The sequence below is a fragment of the Opisthocomus hoazin genome, chromosome 5, assembly GCF_030867145.1.
Source record: "Opisthocomus hoazin isolate bOpiHoa1 chromosome 5, bOpiHoa1.hap1, whole genome shotgun sequence".
Lineage (NCBI taxonomy): Eukaryota > Metazoa > Chordata > Aves > Opisthocomiformes > Opisthocomidae > Opisthocomus > Opisthocomus hoazin.
The window spans coordinates 77,807,480-77,821,478 of NC_134418.1; the positions used below are offsets into that span (position 1 = coordinate 77,807,480).

Consider the following 13,999-nt stretch of genomic DNA (forward strand, 5'->3'; position numbering starts at 1 on the left):
AATAGATGTTAAACAGGAAACAACGCTGCTCATGAACGTATCAGCAGTCCCAAACGTCCTATGTCTATTATATCCTTAAGAGCAACTGAACCTTTTAGTCTTAGATACATGTGGCTTTCCGGTACTAATAATGAGAAATCTTACTTTACAGTAAAATTGGGATGGACTCCAGCACAAAAAATCTGAAGGATAGTGAGCTTATGTGCCCTCATACGTAAAAACCCATAAATGGTTGCTGCAAACAACGGTTGTGATTTTAGCAAGGAGTAAATTGCAGTGAATTCAGGTCTCTGTGCAGAAATGTGTGCAGCAGATATCTCTGCTGCAGGTCTACGCAGACATTGGAGAAGAGTGCAGAAATTATGAAGAAGGTATGATTTCAGGGTGAGGATTATGTTTTGGCCTATGTAGGGAGGAAAACAAAGAAAATTGCCTGAAACTATTATTCCATCCATGCGTTCTCCTTTACAAGAAGGGCGAGATGGGAATTTAGGAGTAAAAAACTATCAAAAGGAACGAGTGTTTGTAATCCTCCTCTATTGGCAGCAATGCTCTGAACATATGGTATGTCTAAGACAAGGTTCTCGTAAGCGCAGAGAAAGGATGACGACCATGAGCTGCTTACAGTGGAAGAACATGTGCTTTCAGGACTGTTCAGTGATGAATAGAGAGAATTACATTTGCAAATGATACCAAAGCCCGCTGGCCCCATGCACTTTGGAAGACAGGACAAGAATTTCATATTACTTTAACAAATAGCACAGGCTATGCAGAAAAATAAGGTGCAATTCAACAAATGCTGGAATCTGCGCTTAAGTAAGAATAGTCAGCTGCGCAAATTCAGGTTAGGAAGCAGCTTGCCAGACAGAAGAAACTCGGAAAAGGCTGTAGTGGATGATGAATTTGACATGAGTGGACTGCTCTGAAGACAGGCTAGAACAGTGGCTTTAAAATTTTATGAATTCTGGACTCTGGTAGAGGTATGGAGCTTCTCAGAAATTGCATATGGATGCGTGGCTTTTTTTAGTCACTCTCAAAGAGTAAAAGCAGTTGCTTAAAGGAATCAATACACTACTCCCTAAGTCTGCTGTGGGTAGGACAAGAAATACTGGGTTTAAATATTACAAGAGATACTTAGTTTTTTACATTCAAAAGGTGTTTTAATTGTCTGGATAGTTAAACTTTGGCTGGGTGGAAATGAGGGGAACTTCAAGGTGATCTGGTAGCCAGGTTAGGAGAAGTAAACCACCACGGACTGACTCTTGAATGGGTTAGAAGGGTAGCACTTCCCCCAAAACAAGCACAGAAACCTCTTTACACAAACTGCATTCTCCCTAAAGCTTGCAGTGAAACGCTCAGAGTTTCTCTTCTGTTGGCAAGTAGCTGTGAAACCACTGATTGAGTGCGTGCTCGTCCCCTGCTACTGCTTGGCTGCGCAGGGAGTAAGAGATAATGTTCGTAACACTTTGTTAGCACAAATGGCAGAAGTGTAGGTGGTTCATCGAAGCTTCGTGTTGCTCACCATGGAAAAAATGTAATGTCACAGAATGGAATCTTTTTTTTTCCCCTTCCTTTTTTTTCGGTTTACTTTATGTGCATAGCACTTGAGAAATTTCAAATGCCCAAAAACCATGTTAAAAGAACATTAGTAAAGTCGCAAAAGCAAGAACAGAAATTTAGGAAGGCACAAGAGAACACTTTTGTGTCATTATCATTATATCGTATAACAAAAGATAATGTATATTAATTATGGCATATACATATCGTGGTAATTTAAAAATATGATATATTTAACTGCTTTTCCATCTGCACCTGACAGACCTGATTTAAGAATGTTGCAAGGCCGTGAAGGGCTGTCGCATGCAGAAACTCCACTTCATTTGTGCCAGAGACTGGCACACGTGATGATCTCCTGGTTAAGAATGATATTGAAGAACTGGATTCCACCCTTGCTTTTACCGTGTGTTTTGTGTTAGTCATTCACAAAGGCAAACCTTAAAAGAGCGTCCTCTGACCATTCCTCATTTTCTGAGGATCTGACTTGCTTGGGTGTGAATTGCTAAAATGCTGACTGGTGTGTGAAATTCTATATAATTCTAAGTATCGTGAAAAATCATCATAGATGTTTCCAGCCAAGAGGGAGGCTACTTTTCTTTTAATCTTCTGTACGTTACTTACCCACTGGTAAAATCAGATGAGAATAAATTCTTTGCTCACACCAGTAGTGTGAAGATACCACACCAAATAATTTCGATTGTGGGAGGAAGATGATAGAAAACTCTCTAAGGCAGTTGGTACTTCTTTGTTTAGGTTAGCATGGTGTGCCTGTTACTAAGGCATCAGCCGTTTCTCGTTCATGAGAGAACGAGTACTGAATGAGGACTGTCAGTTCTGTACGCTGGCGAAGGAAGAAGGGTAGAGAAAGAAGGGCAGAAAGATTGCACAGGTAGCCATAAACCTCCCATTGCCTAAATTTTGGTGTTTGACTGCCACTCTTAGGATATTCTTGTAATGTGGGGGATTTTGTTTGTCATATGGATTTCAAACAAAGTTATATACAAATATTACGAAATAATGAAAACATTAAATGAAGACATTAAAACTTCGGAACTATAAACAGATAGCCAAACGTACGGAAAGCTTAAGGGAAACGGTGTGCTTCAACGTACCATAGTTTGCTTGCAGTCCGTTTTTCTACCGAGAAATTAAGATGGCGTTTTGACCTGTTACCTCCTTGTACGACACTTAGCGCCAGGTAATGCAGAAGTCTGAACAGGACCGATGTGGGATACATTGTTCACATCTTCCTGTGGAAGATCAGTGTCCGGGAGCAAGAAGTTTGCATTAGCAGCAGACACAGGTGTGCAGTCGTTCCCCGCGGTGAATGGGGATTGCTGGGCTCAGTTGTGGGAGAGGAGAGTAAGCAAAGCTGAGCTTGCTAGGAGGGGTGCAAAACAGCGTTCTTCATCATTGCTGCTTACTAAAATTATTTCTTCATTTGTCTTTTTTTCTTCCCCCCTTTAACTCTCTTCTCTCTTTCTAGTTTCTCCTTCTCGTTTTCTTTTAGAGGGAAAGAATGTAATGCAGTAAGGAAGGGAGAAAGCTGGTGGTATTAGTGGAGAAGAGGCAGGGGCTCAGATCACACTTTGAAGGTGTAGGAGGCAAAAACCTTAAAAGTACTTTTTAATTTAGGTAGACCTTGATCGACCTGGCTTTGGATCCATTATTTTGTATTTTTGCTTCACGTCTGGTGGTGCTACGAGGTCAAATTCTGCTCTTACGGCAAAGTAACCGAAAACTCCTGCAGAGCTGTGCAGTTGACACTGTAATGGGACTGTATACACGCTACAAAAAACATGGCATGATGTAGTCTGGTGTGCAGGTCACAAAAATTATGATGGGTGGAGATGTCTGGTGGAGGGTAATGATGTAAACTAATAGAAACATAAATTTGCTATACAGTATTTAGAAGCATGTCACCATTATAATCCTTTATGACAGAATAATCAGAACAAAGCAGTGTTATAAGTACCAATTAAGGAACATCAAATCAATGGGTATGTGACTCATGCTGATTTAAACAGGAGCTGATTGGGATAAATGGATTCAATATGTACTTTTATTCTGTGGCTATTCTGTCATACCTAGAGGAAGTAGCATACGAATAATCTAAGGAAGACACTGACTTAATCTCTGGTAGGAGACTAATGGGAACTATTAACTGAAAAAAAAGAAGTCTGGGTTCTGGCTGGTTATGAAATATGCTGTATTAAATGTGAATTTGCCTGACTGTTATCAGCTCTTTTTATCTGCTGCGTATTTATATAAATATCCACACACATTGATAGCAACATTTATATTTTATGTTGTATGAATTTTGAATGCCACTTACATCTTCCTGGATTTTCATTATCCTAGAAAATGTACAAATGTTACATCTTCTTTTTTTTTTTTCTTCATTCCATTTGGAGCTATATAAAGTCTCTCTACTCTTGGAAATAACAGCAAGATTTTAAATTCCACAGTCTTAAATCCTGCAAGAAAACTCTTGTAGGTATGTTGTGTGGTCTGTAGTTAGACTTTTTAAGGACTTAACATAACCCGCTTGTGCCAGATGTTTAAATATCTTGCCAAGGAGCACCTGCTGAGATGCTCCATCCTATGGAAGTGCTCCAAACCCCACCTAGAATTCTCTACGCAGAGGGCAAAAGGCTTGCATCATGTACTGCCAGACAGAGCAGGGTTCATTCCTGTTTCAGTTGCAGTGAAGGTAAGGAAGACAGCATGGCTAGCTGAACTTCACTGCAAAGTTATACTGGTTTTGGTCACTCGTTTTCTGCTTTTTGGTTCTTCTAGGATGCTGCGTATTAATCAATATAGTTTCTAATGCCCTTAATGCCAGCTGGCCATGAGTAAAGGATGCTGGAAGGTAGAGCTTGTTTTCCAAGCGTTATAAGTTTGTGGTCTAGAACAGACTTCTTCTAAGACTACTGGATACAAAAAATCTTAAAGACCATTTTCTTAATACTTTGTTTTTTTAATGCAGATTGGATTCTGAAAGGAAATAGCATAGGGGGGGCTGGGATTGCAGGGACTATTTTCAGTTGCCTAGGAGGAGGTTTTTTGTGTTCTGTTGTGTTACCTATCCATACATTTGTAGAGGCATTTAATGCGTCACTGGTGGACAGACGTGTTCCCCAGACAGACCTAATTGCTTCCATTCTGTGGCATAAAGCTTGATTTTTCCTCCATGCATACTACACCATGCTCTAAGAGCAGCTGTGTGGGAGCAAGGGACATTTTATTGGATGAGTAAGAGAAGAATTTGATCCACTCTGAAATGCAGCTGTATCCCTTTTCTTTGTGGTTAATATGAAAAGCTACTTAGTTTGTTGCTGCTGTTCGAAATGTTCTGTAATTGATGTTTTCATCTTCTTACTTTGTCTCCTTGTAACCTTACCATTATAGAAAAAAAAAACCAACACAAACCAGTGCAGTGGACACCTGACTCTTTCTTCGAGAGAAGGGGACTAGAAAGTTTCTACCTTTTAGCCGTAGCAGTGACTATGGCTTCTGTGAAACTACACATCTCATCAGCTCCCTACACATCTCATCAGCTAGCTCCCTCCTTTGCCTCAAGAAGAGCTTTTTGCCATTCATCCCAGCTGGAGGAAAGGCTGTGGTTGGAAATGCCTTTCTTACCCATCCAGCACACAAAGTTGAGGGGTAATAGCAAGTGACAGAGTACTTGCTAGACAGGGGCCATCATCCATCGGGGATTTAGAAAAGGTCGAATTTTGAAAGTGAAAGAGCCCAAGAAGGCTCTGTTGAGAGACCTTGTCCACAGAAAAACCAGGGGCCTGAATGCCAGATCGACTCCTTAGCTTGGCATGTCCCCACAGCAGTAGTCTGGAATATCCTGTCGCCTTAAGTGCAGGCGGCTGGCTTTGGTAGCCTGCCATGGACCTGCCCTACGCCATTTTGCTACGTGACATTATCCCGTTTAACTCAACTGCGGCTGATGTCTGTCTCCTGACAGTGAGGATGGAACATACAAACCATCTTTGCTGTGTTTCATGTATTACAAGTAGGGTCTGCTGCTTTAAATCCATCGTGTGCTCTGTCTGTCGTTCATCGATCTGCCTCCTCAAATTTTTTGTCAAATTCCAAGTGTCATAATTTATGAAAAAAAAAAGTCTTGCTATTCTTGGATATACCATGTTATTTATTTTTATACATCTAAAGCCTAAGTTAAATTTCCACCCGCTTTTCCGAATTAAACGGATCACCATGCTACTAACCCCACTACGCCCTCTTCCACCCCACGTATATGATCTAACTTATTTTATGTAATTGGTGTGTGTGCTTGGAAGAGTAACTGTGGCTGAATTGAAGCAGAAGAAAACTATTCCTCCTAAAAATCCTGTTAATCCAGTCGGAATTAAGACAGTGTGCTGGTTGTGCTGTCAGAGTCATATGTGACCTGCAAATCAAAGATCTTCCAGTATGGTCACTGTTTTAAAGCTCATAAACTAAGTAAATACTCTTACATTGTGTTGAAAATTGAATTTTTTAACTACCTTGGATTATATAGTTGTTCTATGTATAAATCAAGACATGAAAAGAAGTCAGAAGAAAAACGTAGTCTCAGACAGGTAGCATCCCTTCTGCAGGCCTCCTTTCTAGTTTCATCGAGTCATGATAATGTTTGCTGAAAAGAGAATTTCTTGCATTTTTAAAAGCTTTGAAATGCATTTTCATTTTGTAATGTAAGACCTCTCATGTCAGGTGCACCTGCTTGCTTTGCATGCGAATTCTGAACAGTTCTTGTTTTATGTAACACTTCTGAAATGTCTGTCTGTTTTTTTTTCTAATTCTCAAGCTCACTATTTGGATAAGATAGTGAAAGGTACTGTATATTTGCTCTTTGATGACATGCCTATACCTACATGTACATTTTTTATATGAATATATAGTTACAAACGTACTAGTCTGGACAAAAGAATCTTCTCTTACATACATTCCATGGATTATAGATTTAACTCATATGACTTTCAACTCATCTCAAATTAGAAATGAAATCTTTCTCACGTTACGTAATAGCGTTTTATCAGTAATTATACATTTATATACAAACTGTATACATGTATTAGTTTTTGTTTGAACCAAAAACTGAAGATAGTATTCATTTGCTGTTTGGTGCTTTTTCTTTGTTAGTTTTCTCATTGGGCCTTCACCTACAAAACTGGAAATATTTAGGAAACAAAGCAAAACAATGCTCTTGTCACAGAACAAGTGTCATTAGTTCTAAAGAACAGATTAATTATAGATACGTGTGTACTTATATAAAGGCAGATCAATAGAATACCCGAGGCTTTTAAGCTTTTGTTTATCTGAATGTAGAAGATCTATAGGAAGTTATGACTTGTATTTTGTATGAAGCTAGAAAAAGCTTGTATACTCTATGCAACCTTTTCAATTAAAAGGTTCAAGGATACAAAAGCCTAACATGAAACAGCAAAGATTCTTGTATCTTCAGTTATGGTGAAAAATTGATTGAGAAAAATGTTTAAAATATCCCTACCCGTCTTTCCCTGAGTATCTTTCTCTATTCCTTATTTGTGTTTTTTTCATTAGAATATGGCAATATTCATGGCAATATCCAGGCTTTCACACAATAAGTCTTGAGTGTACCCAGTTGACTCCTAAAACGCTCTGTCAGTATTGCAGTTAAATATGTAAGTCTTCCATAAATTAAACAGAAGAAAGATTCAGAAAAAAAAAATAGCTCTCGGTACATCAACAGATACTTGTTTGCAGCTACAGTCTGAAGGAGTAGCAAGACTAAGCTCAGCCTGGCACAATGGCACAATATCCATAACTGTAGCATCACCATCCTTCCTCACAAGAGGTTTTCCTGATTCTCTGCCTTCCAAGAGTAATTTGTCAAGAGTTTAGAACCCTTTATAACTTTTCCTAGGAATGTTTGTAATTTGGAAATACGTGGTTGAAAGGAGTCAGTAAATTCAAAAGTCTTTAGAAGAAAAAACTAGACTATTACTTCTGAAAGACTGTTCTAAGCTCAACTAAGCTTAACCAAAATGGGTCAGTAGATTAGTTCACAAAGACAGTCTTTCTACAAAGTGAAGAAGTTTTTAGCCAGTTACTTAGGGTTTTTTGGATAAAAGTTTACATAAAATTGTGGTGTCCAAAAATAGCTGATTTGTAGCCACCTTCTCATAAGATACTTAGTACCATATCTGTACTTGCTTCTGTCAGTGTCTTATATTCATAGATAAGGAACACCAAAATCTACATATTTATAGTGTTGTCATCCTCATACAGATCATGTTGGCTGCATGCCAGATTTCATCACTAGGAAGTGACAGATACTGTTTTTTTTAAATGCAATGTTAGACTGAAAACAATTATCGATTTTGGATATATTAAATTATTTTAATTGTTTCCCAAATTTTCCCTCCTTGGCCATAAAAGCAGACAAGATAGGATATAAAGGTAACAGCACAAAAGCCTTAGGGAGATTGTCACAAAAAATCACTCTCTGCTATCTGTCTTGAAGCACGTCACTACCGTGTTTTTGTTCAGTCTATCAATGTTTTATTGTGGTCCTTATGGTATTTCATTTTGTCCGTCCTAAGTAATCAAATACGCACAGCTATTACATTTAGTTGGAAATCCTGTTGGTCCTGTCCCATCCGTATGCAGCCTGAATCCTAATGTTTGTTAGAATAGATGCTAAGCTGCTTCACTATTTCCTGGGCTTTGCTTATTCTGTGAAAAGGAATGTATTTTTGGCATAAAGTATAGTCATTAAGACTGGCCTATACTTTGTGCAATTATTTAACGCACTGTAATTTCACATGAATATACGGCAACTCTGAGACCAGATAAAGTTAACGTTCGCTTTTATTACGTGCCTAAAATCGTACACATTAACCTACTGAAGAATTTGGAGGGATTTGTTAATAGAAACAGGGAGCTTAAACATTTGTGCCAGTAAGTAACCAGTACTGCATAGAGCAAATAATGATCTATTCCATGAGCACAGAAAAATGTATCATTTTACGCAGCTGTGTTTGCACTATGCACTCATCTCTTGTTACTTTGCCAAAAAAAAAAAAAAAAAAAAAAATTAAAAAACCAAACTTAATTTTGTCTGGCCTGCAGGTATGTAGAGGATTGGTGCATTTATTTCCTGCCTGTACAGGTAAGTGGTGTCTCAAGTGTCAGGCCAATCAAAGATGCCACTTTGTTAAGAATTACGTTCCCCAGGTAATGTTGCTGTTCCACTCCATGTGCAATTACAGTATTTGTGCTGTTCTTAAGGCCTGTACCCAGTAAGTGTCCCTTGTTTGTGTTTTTTTTTTCCTCTTTATAGAATAGCAATATTTAAATCAAGTGTGATTTTTCTTCTGTGTCTGTTTCAACAGAGGGCTGCCCTGGCTTGTGCAACAGCAATGGGAGGTGCACACTGGACCAAAACGGCTGGCACTGCGTCTGCCAGCCGGGATGGAGGGGAGCGGGCTGTGATGTAGCCATGGAAACTCTCTGCACTGACAGTAAGGACAACGAAGGAGGTGAGATATACCAACTGGATCTTTAACACTGGGGAGAACGTGTTGAGGAACGGAGATTTTACAGTCAGGTGATTAAATACTGCCATGAGAACCATACACACATTTTACTAGCTCTTATGCCTGTAAGAATACGCTGCTGTATTCAGGGCTTTTATACGGCGTATCAAGCAAAGCCTTACAAGCTGCTTATGACAGGTGAGATACGTACTTAGAAAATGATGTGTGTCACCTTAGTTTCCCTCCAAGGTTCTTTTATACTGGAATGGAACATCTCAACTCAGTGAACTGTAGTGGAGGGGAAAAAAAGAGAAAGGAGTTCAAATTTTCAGTGACCTCACAAGGAAATTATCCCCAGAGAAAAGGCCGAATGGGGAGTTTACATTTTGACCTCTGATACTAATGCTGGAAACAATTGGTTGCCCAGTCTACAGAGATCTTATCCCTCCATAGCCTGTGAACGCTTGGATAACTGACAGGATGCTCCCAGAAGTCTTTTTTTTGTTGGCTTGCTTTTCCGCAGTCTGTCATCCGGGTGACAGGTAACAGTCTGCAGCGCGATGCAGGCCGGCCTGTGGACTGAAGGAATCAATCTGCAATCATTGTTGTGGGGTCAGGAAGGCAGAGAGGCTGTGACTTTGGCATGACTCCAGAATCACACAAAAAAAACGCACAAAAACAAGATTAAATGGAATGCAGTGAAATACTAGATCAGCATAATGCTTTTATTGTCAGTCTGTCTTCCCCTTCTCTCATCAACTGTTATCGTTTAACACCTTCAGATTCAGAGCAGAGATAAGCTCCATCAGGGCCTCTGGATGATGATAATTTCATCCGTGGCTTTTGTTTTTTTGGCTTTAGACTGCATATGCCTTTGCCATTGCTGGTTGGCTGTTTGCTCTCATGTCCCAACTGCAGCTGGGATCTCAGACATCACAAACTATAAATAACGGCAGCATTTACTTCCCAAGGAAAATAAATAACACGGTTAAAACAGCGCTGCTGTTTATTGCTTTACACGTCATTTGATTTGTCGTCCTTCTCCGTTACATATTTTGAGTCAGTTTTGCACACTTAGGGGCCTAAAAAATCTGACGCAGTCTGGTATGCGCAATCTGAGCTAGTGTGAAGCGGAATTTCTGCATGTAGGAAGGGAGCAAGAGGAACAGTTAGCTGTCGCGTTTCCCTGCAGAGATGTCCTGCTTGGGGAACGAAGTTCAGGTGGGCCAGGCGTTTATGAACGTAAGGAAGAAAGAGAAACCTGCAAACAGGAAAAGAGACAAAGCAAGGAGGAGGAGTAACTAGGTTAGAGCATAAACTACTTGGAGGGAAAAAATAGATACTGTAGGGAAAAAAAGTTGAAAGCCCAGCAATAGAGTAAAACAGATTCAATAAATGTTAAGCATAATAGAAGGATGTGACATACCAGAGGAAGAGTCAAGTACAGATAACGGAGCAGTGGGAGGAAGAGGAGCAAGGTGAATAGGAATGCACGTAAATGGAACAAGGGAAAAGAAGATGCTCCTTCAGACTGAGAACAATAATAGCTGTTTGTGAGGAAAAGGGGAAAAGGAACGAGGAATTGGAGCAGAAGAATCTAACAGGATACCTTAAATTCGAGAAGAAAGAATGACACTGAAAAAAAGAAAAAAGTCTAATGCTGGTATTCTGTTGCGCTTTTTTCTCTCCATTTTTTGCATTATTTCCTCTACAGACATTATGCAGTTATGTATGAGGAAGGGATTGGCCAAACAGTTGTTTTGCCGTGATTGACCTATATAATGCCATTTGTCACTGGCATTTCTCTTTCAGTGGACCTTATTTTAATTTAGGTGGTTCAGTACAGAGCATAGTCACTTGAGTCTTTGACTAGTAGCTGAGGAAAAGGATTATAGTAGACCAATTAAATTAAATTCAAAACTGGATGCATACCAAACAAAACCAGGAAAAGAAAGTCATCTTTGCCAGAAACCCACCTGGAAAGAGAAGCCGTGTTTCTTCCCTTCCCAGAAGTACCTGCAGTCAGCCCACTAATCTTTCAAGCAAGACATTCAAATTCCAGACAACCAGAGGGAAAGACACAAGGATGCCTCTGCTGTATTTGTTTATTGTGGGAGATTAGGTTATGTGAGCAGTTATGCTGACTTTATACTGATGACTGCAGGTAGTGCGATTTGCATCACACTAGGCTCAGTGGTTATATAATTAATTTATCTTGGTCGTTAGCTAATAGATATGCTGTGCTTAATGTTTATGTTTCATCCTACACTGGATAAAATATATTTCATGTATTATTATGAATATAATTCATTAATAACAGTGTCTGCTGTTCCTTTGATTCTTAGCTGTTTCTAGGACTGATTGTTCAAATTCTGTGAACGTGAGCACCCAGGGACCTCAGTGGGAATATTCTCCATAGGAAATGCTAATGACATCGAGGCATACTTGAGCATTTTCCCTTCTAGATACTATTGACATATGATGGGATGATTATTACTCATCTTGCTTTTAATACAGATGTCTGAGAGTCCTGCAGATCATTTCCTTTCTCTTTAAGGATCACTCTTTATTTTTACGTGTGTCTGATTTGGATAATACAGAATTTTCTTTACATTTTAGCAGCCCTCAAGGAACATGTGTGGAACAAGCAGACCTTAGGCTAAATTAAACTCCTCATGAGTTTGTGGGGAGAGGGGGAGTCAGAGTCGTCCGTGGGTGGAATAAGCCTAACTTCTTTGCCTGGGAAAAAATGTGTCACTATTATATTTTAGCAAAGCAGGCCATGTTTTGTCATCACTGTAGAAAGCATAAGCTGTTTACTCTTTAATTTAGGTAGGTCTTTACTGAACAGATTCCTTTGTTAAATTTGCTTTTTATTAGCTGCTATCCAATTATTAAGAGTAGTTACAGGTTTCCACCAGTAGGATTTAAGGGATTATTAATATTCTTTTATTACTAAAATGAAAATAAATACTGTAATAAAGCAAAGCACACTTAGCACTGCTGTATTTTTAATTACTTGCATAGGCTAGGACAGCCTGCTCCTGATAAGCATTGTCACAGGGTAGTACAAATTCAGCCTAGAGATTACCTAAACCAGGGCCTCTTCTCTGGTAGTGGCTAATGGCAAATCCTTAGGCAAAAGAATACAATAGGACAAATGTGAACTTACATTTTCTTTGGTATACTTGCAGGCTGCTAATTAAAGTAGGGAATTACAGCCACAGAACGTTCTGAATGTCAGAAGGTTTACTAAGTACGAAGATAACCCAAGCTCAGGAAATTTCAGGAAGTTTGTACTAGAATTAGGACTGGTACAGTGTCATGCTCATGTTCTCTGGTTTGTGCTCCAACGTTTCCCGTTATTCTTCAACTTTTTGTTTGCCTCTATGGTTGCTGGGGAGTGCTGGGTTGACACATCCATAGTACTTATCCACGGTGACTCCAAGATTTCTTTCTGGAGTGACAGCTCACTTAGAGCCCAACACTTTGTATTTTAGGATACTTCACTCCAACAGGAATGTTGAATTTGAGTATGCTATGAGTATGCTCACAGAGGTACTGCAGCAGTAACATTGGACAAGGTTGTGCACTGCTCAGGAATCAATTAAGGGCTTTTTCTGCTTCTGTGGCTTTCCTGACCGGCTGCTCCTACAGGCCGTCATTTTTGGTGTCTGTAATTGAGTCCATTCATTATAGCCTGTTGTAAAATTGAGCTGTGTGAGGATAACTGAGGCTTGTTAACGCAGTTTTCTGTCCTTTCCAGGCTCTTGCCTTAGTGTGCCTCAGTCACTGAAACTATCCTGGTGGGATGGCCAGCATCGTAGCTCCAAAACTGTATTCTTCCTACGTGGGCACTGAATTTCACTTCATGGAAATTTTTTGTTGCCTAAATATGTAATCAGCTTATTTACCAAGAATGTGATTTATGTAGGTCCTTGGCCGCAATCTCCCCTTGACACTGGCAGAACTGCCCAGGACTTATTTTGTGCCCCTATTTTTGTTCCTTCCAGCAGTTTTATATATACCCTTTAAATTCCATTCAAAAGCAAGCACATCCACTGATACATCTTATTTTTTAGACAACTGTGTGGGATTCCTCTGTCTTGACTCCTCTCATTTAATGTTTTGATAGCTTTATTAGTCTCCCCAAATAAGCAATCTTATCAACAGACCATGCTCCACTGCAATTCTGTGTATTTTGCAACAAAGGGAAAAGTAACGTTAGTCAAGATTTTTACAGCAGACTTTAGCTTTTGAGGAAGAAAACAGTGATGTAGTCATTACATCTTCTGTACATAGAATAACTACTTAACATTTAGATCAAAAAAATATAAATAGCCTTGTGAGACTGGTAATGATTGTCCATCTGCCTGTAGAAGTGTCTATTCTCTTTATTACTTCGCTATCATATTTTAGTGATATAACTGATAAGTCAGTGTTGAGCTAAGTCTCATTTTTCAGGCTAAACAAAATTCATCAATAATTTTGCAGAGCCATTTCAGAAAGGGAATTTTACTCTGCTTCACACAGTGGAATAGAGTACTCAACTTAGTGGTACTCGATAGCTCTAGCCACATAAGTACAGAGAAAGAATGAAAAATGTTTTCTCAAGTTATAAGGAGCCAGATTCATAACCATCCGTCACTTGCCTGGGCAAGTTGCTGATAAACTCCACAGAAAAATAACAAACAGCATATCCCCGTATCTTGGCTGGTGAAAATGAGATTCTTTCTCTGATTGATGTTAGCGGAGAGGCTTGTAAAAATGCATTTCCAGCTGATTAGTTCAGAAGGTGTCAATCTCATGCAGTTTTATGACCTGCAGACTATACTCCAGATGTACATTTGCTTTTTATAAACTAACAAAGATGAATGAAGAAATTTGAGCATTTCTTTGGCAAC

At 39.2% G+C, this 13,999-nt stretch overlaps 1 protein-coding gene across 28 annotated transcripts in view; it reads left to right on the forward strand.

The window, feature by feature from the left end:
• The window catches only part of TENM3 (teneurin transmembrane protein 3), a 1,446,905-nt gene that overhangs the window by 1,374,180 nt on the left and 58,726 nt on the right, over positions 1-13,999 (forward strand). For 20 of the 28 annotated variants that reach the window (XM_075421787.1, XM_075421794.1, XM_075421797.1 and 17 more), the window contains 2 exons: positions 6,383-6,409; positions 8,952-9,098. In XM_075421787.1, the coding sequence (XP_075277902.1) occupies positions 6,383-6,409; positions 8,952-9,098 (174 nt within the window). The remainder of the gene's footprint in view (positions 1-6,382; positions 6,410-8,951; positions 9,099-13,999) is intronic. The other 8 variants (XM_075421795.1, XM_075421796.1, XM_075421815.1 and 5 more) reach the window with 1 other exon arrangement.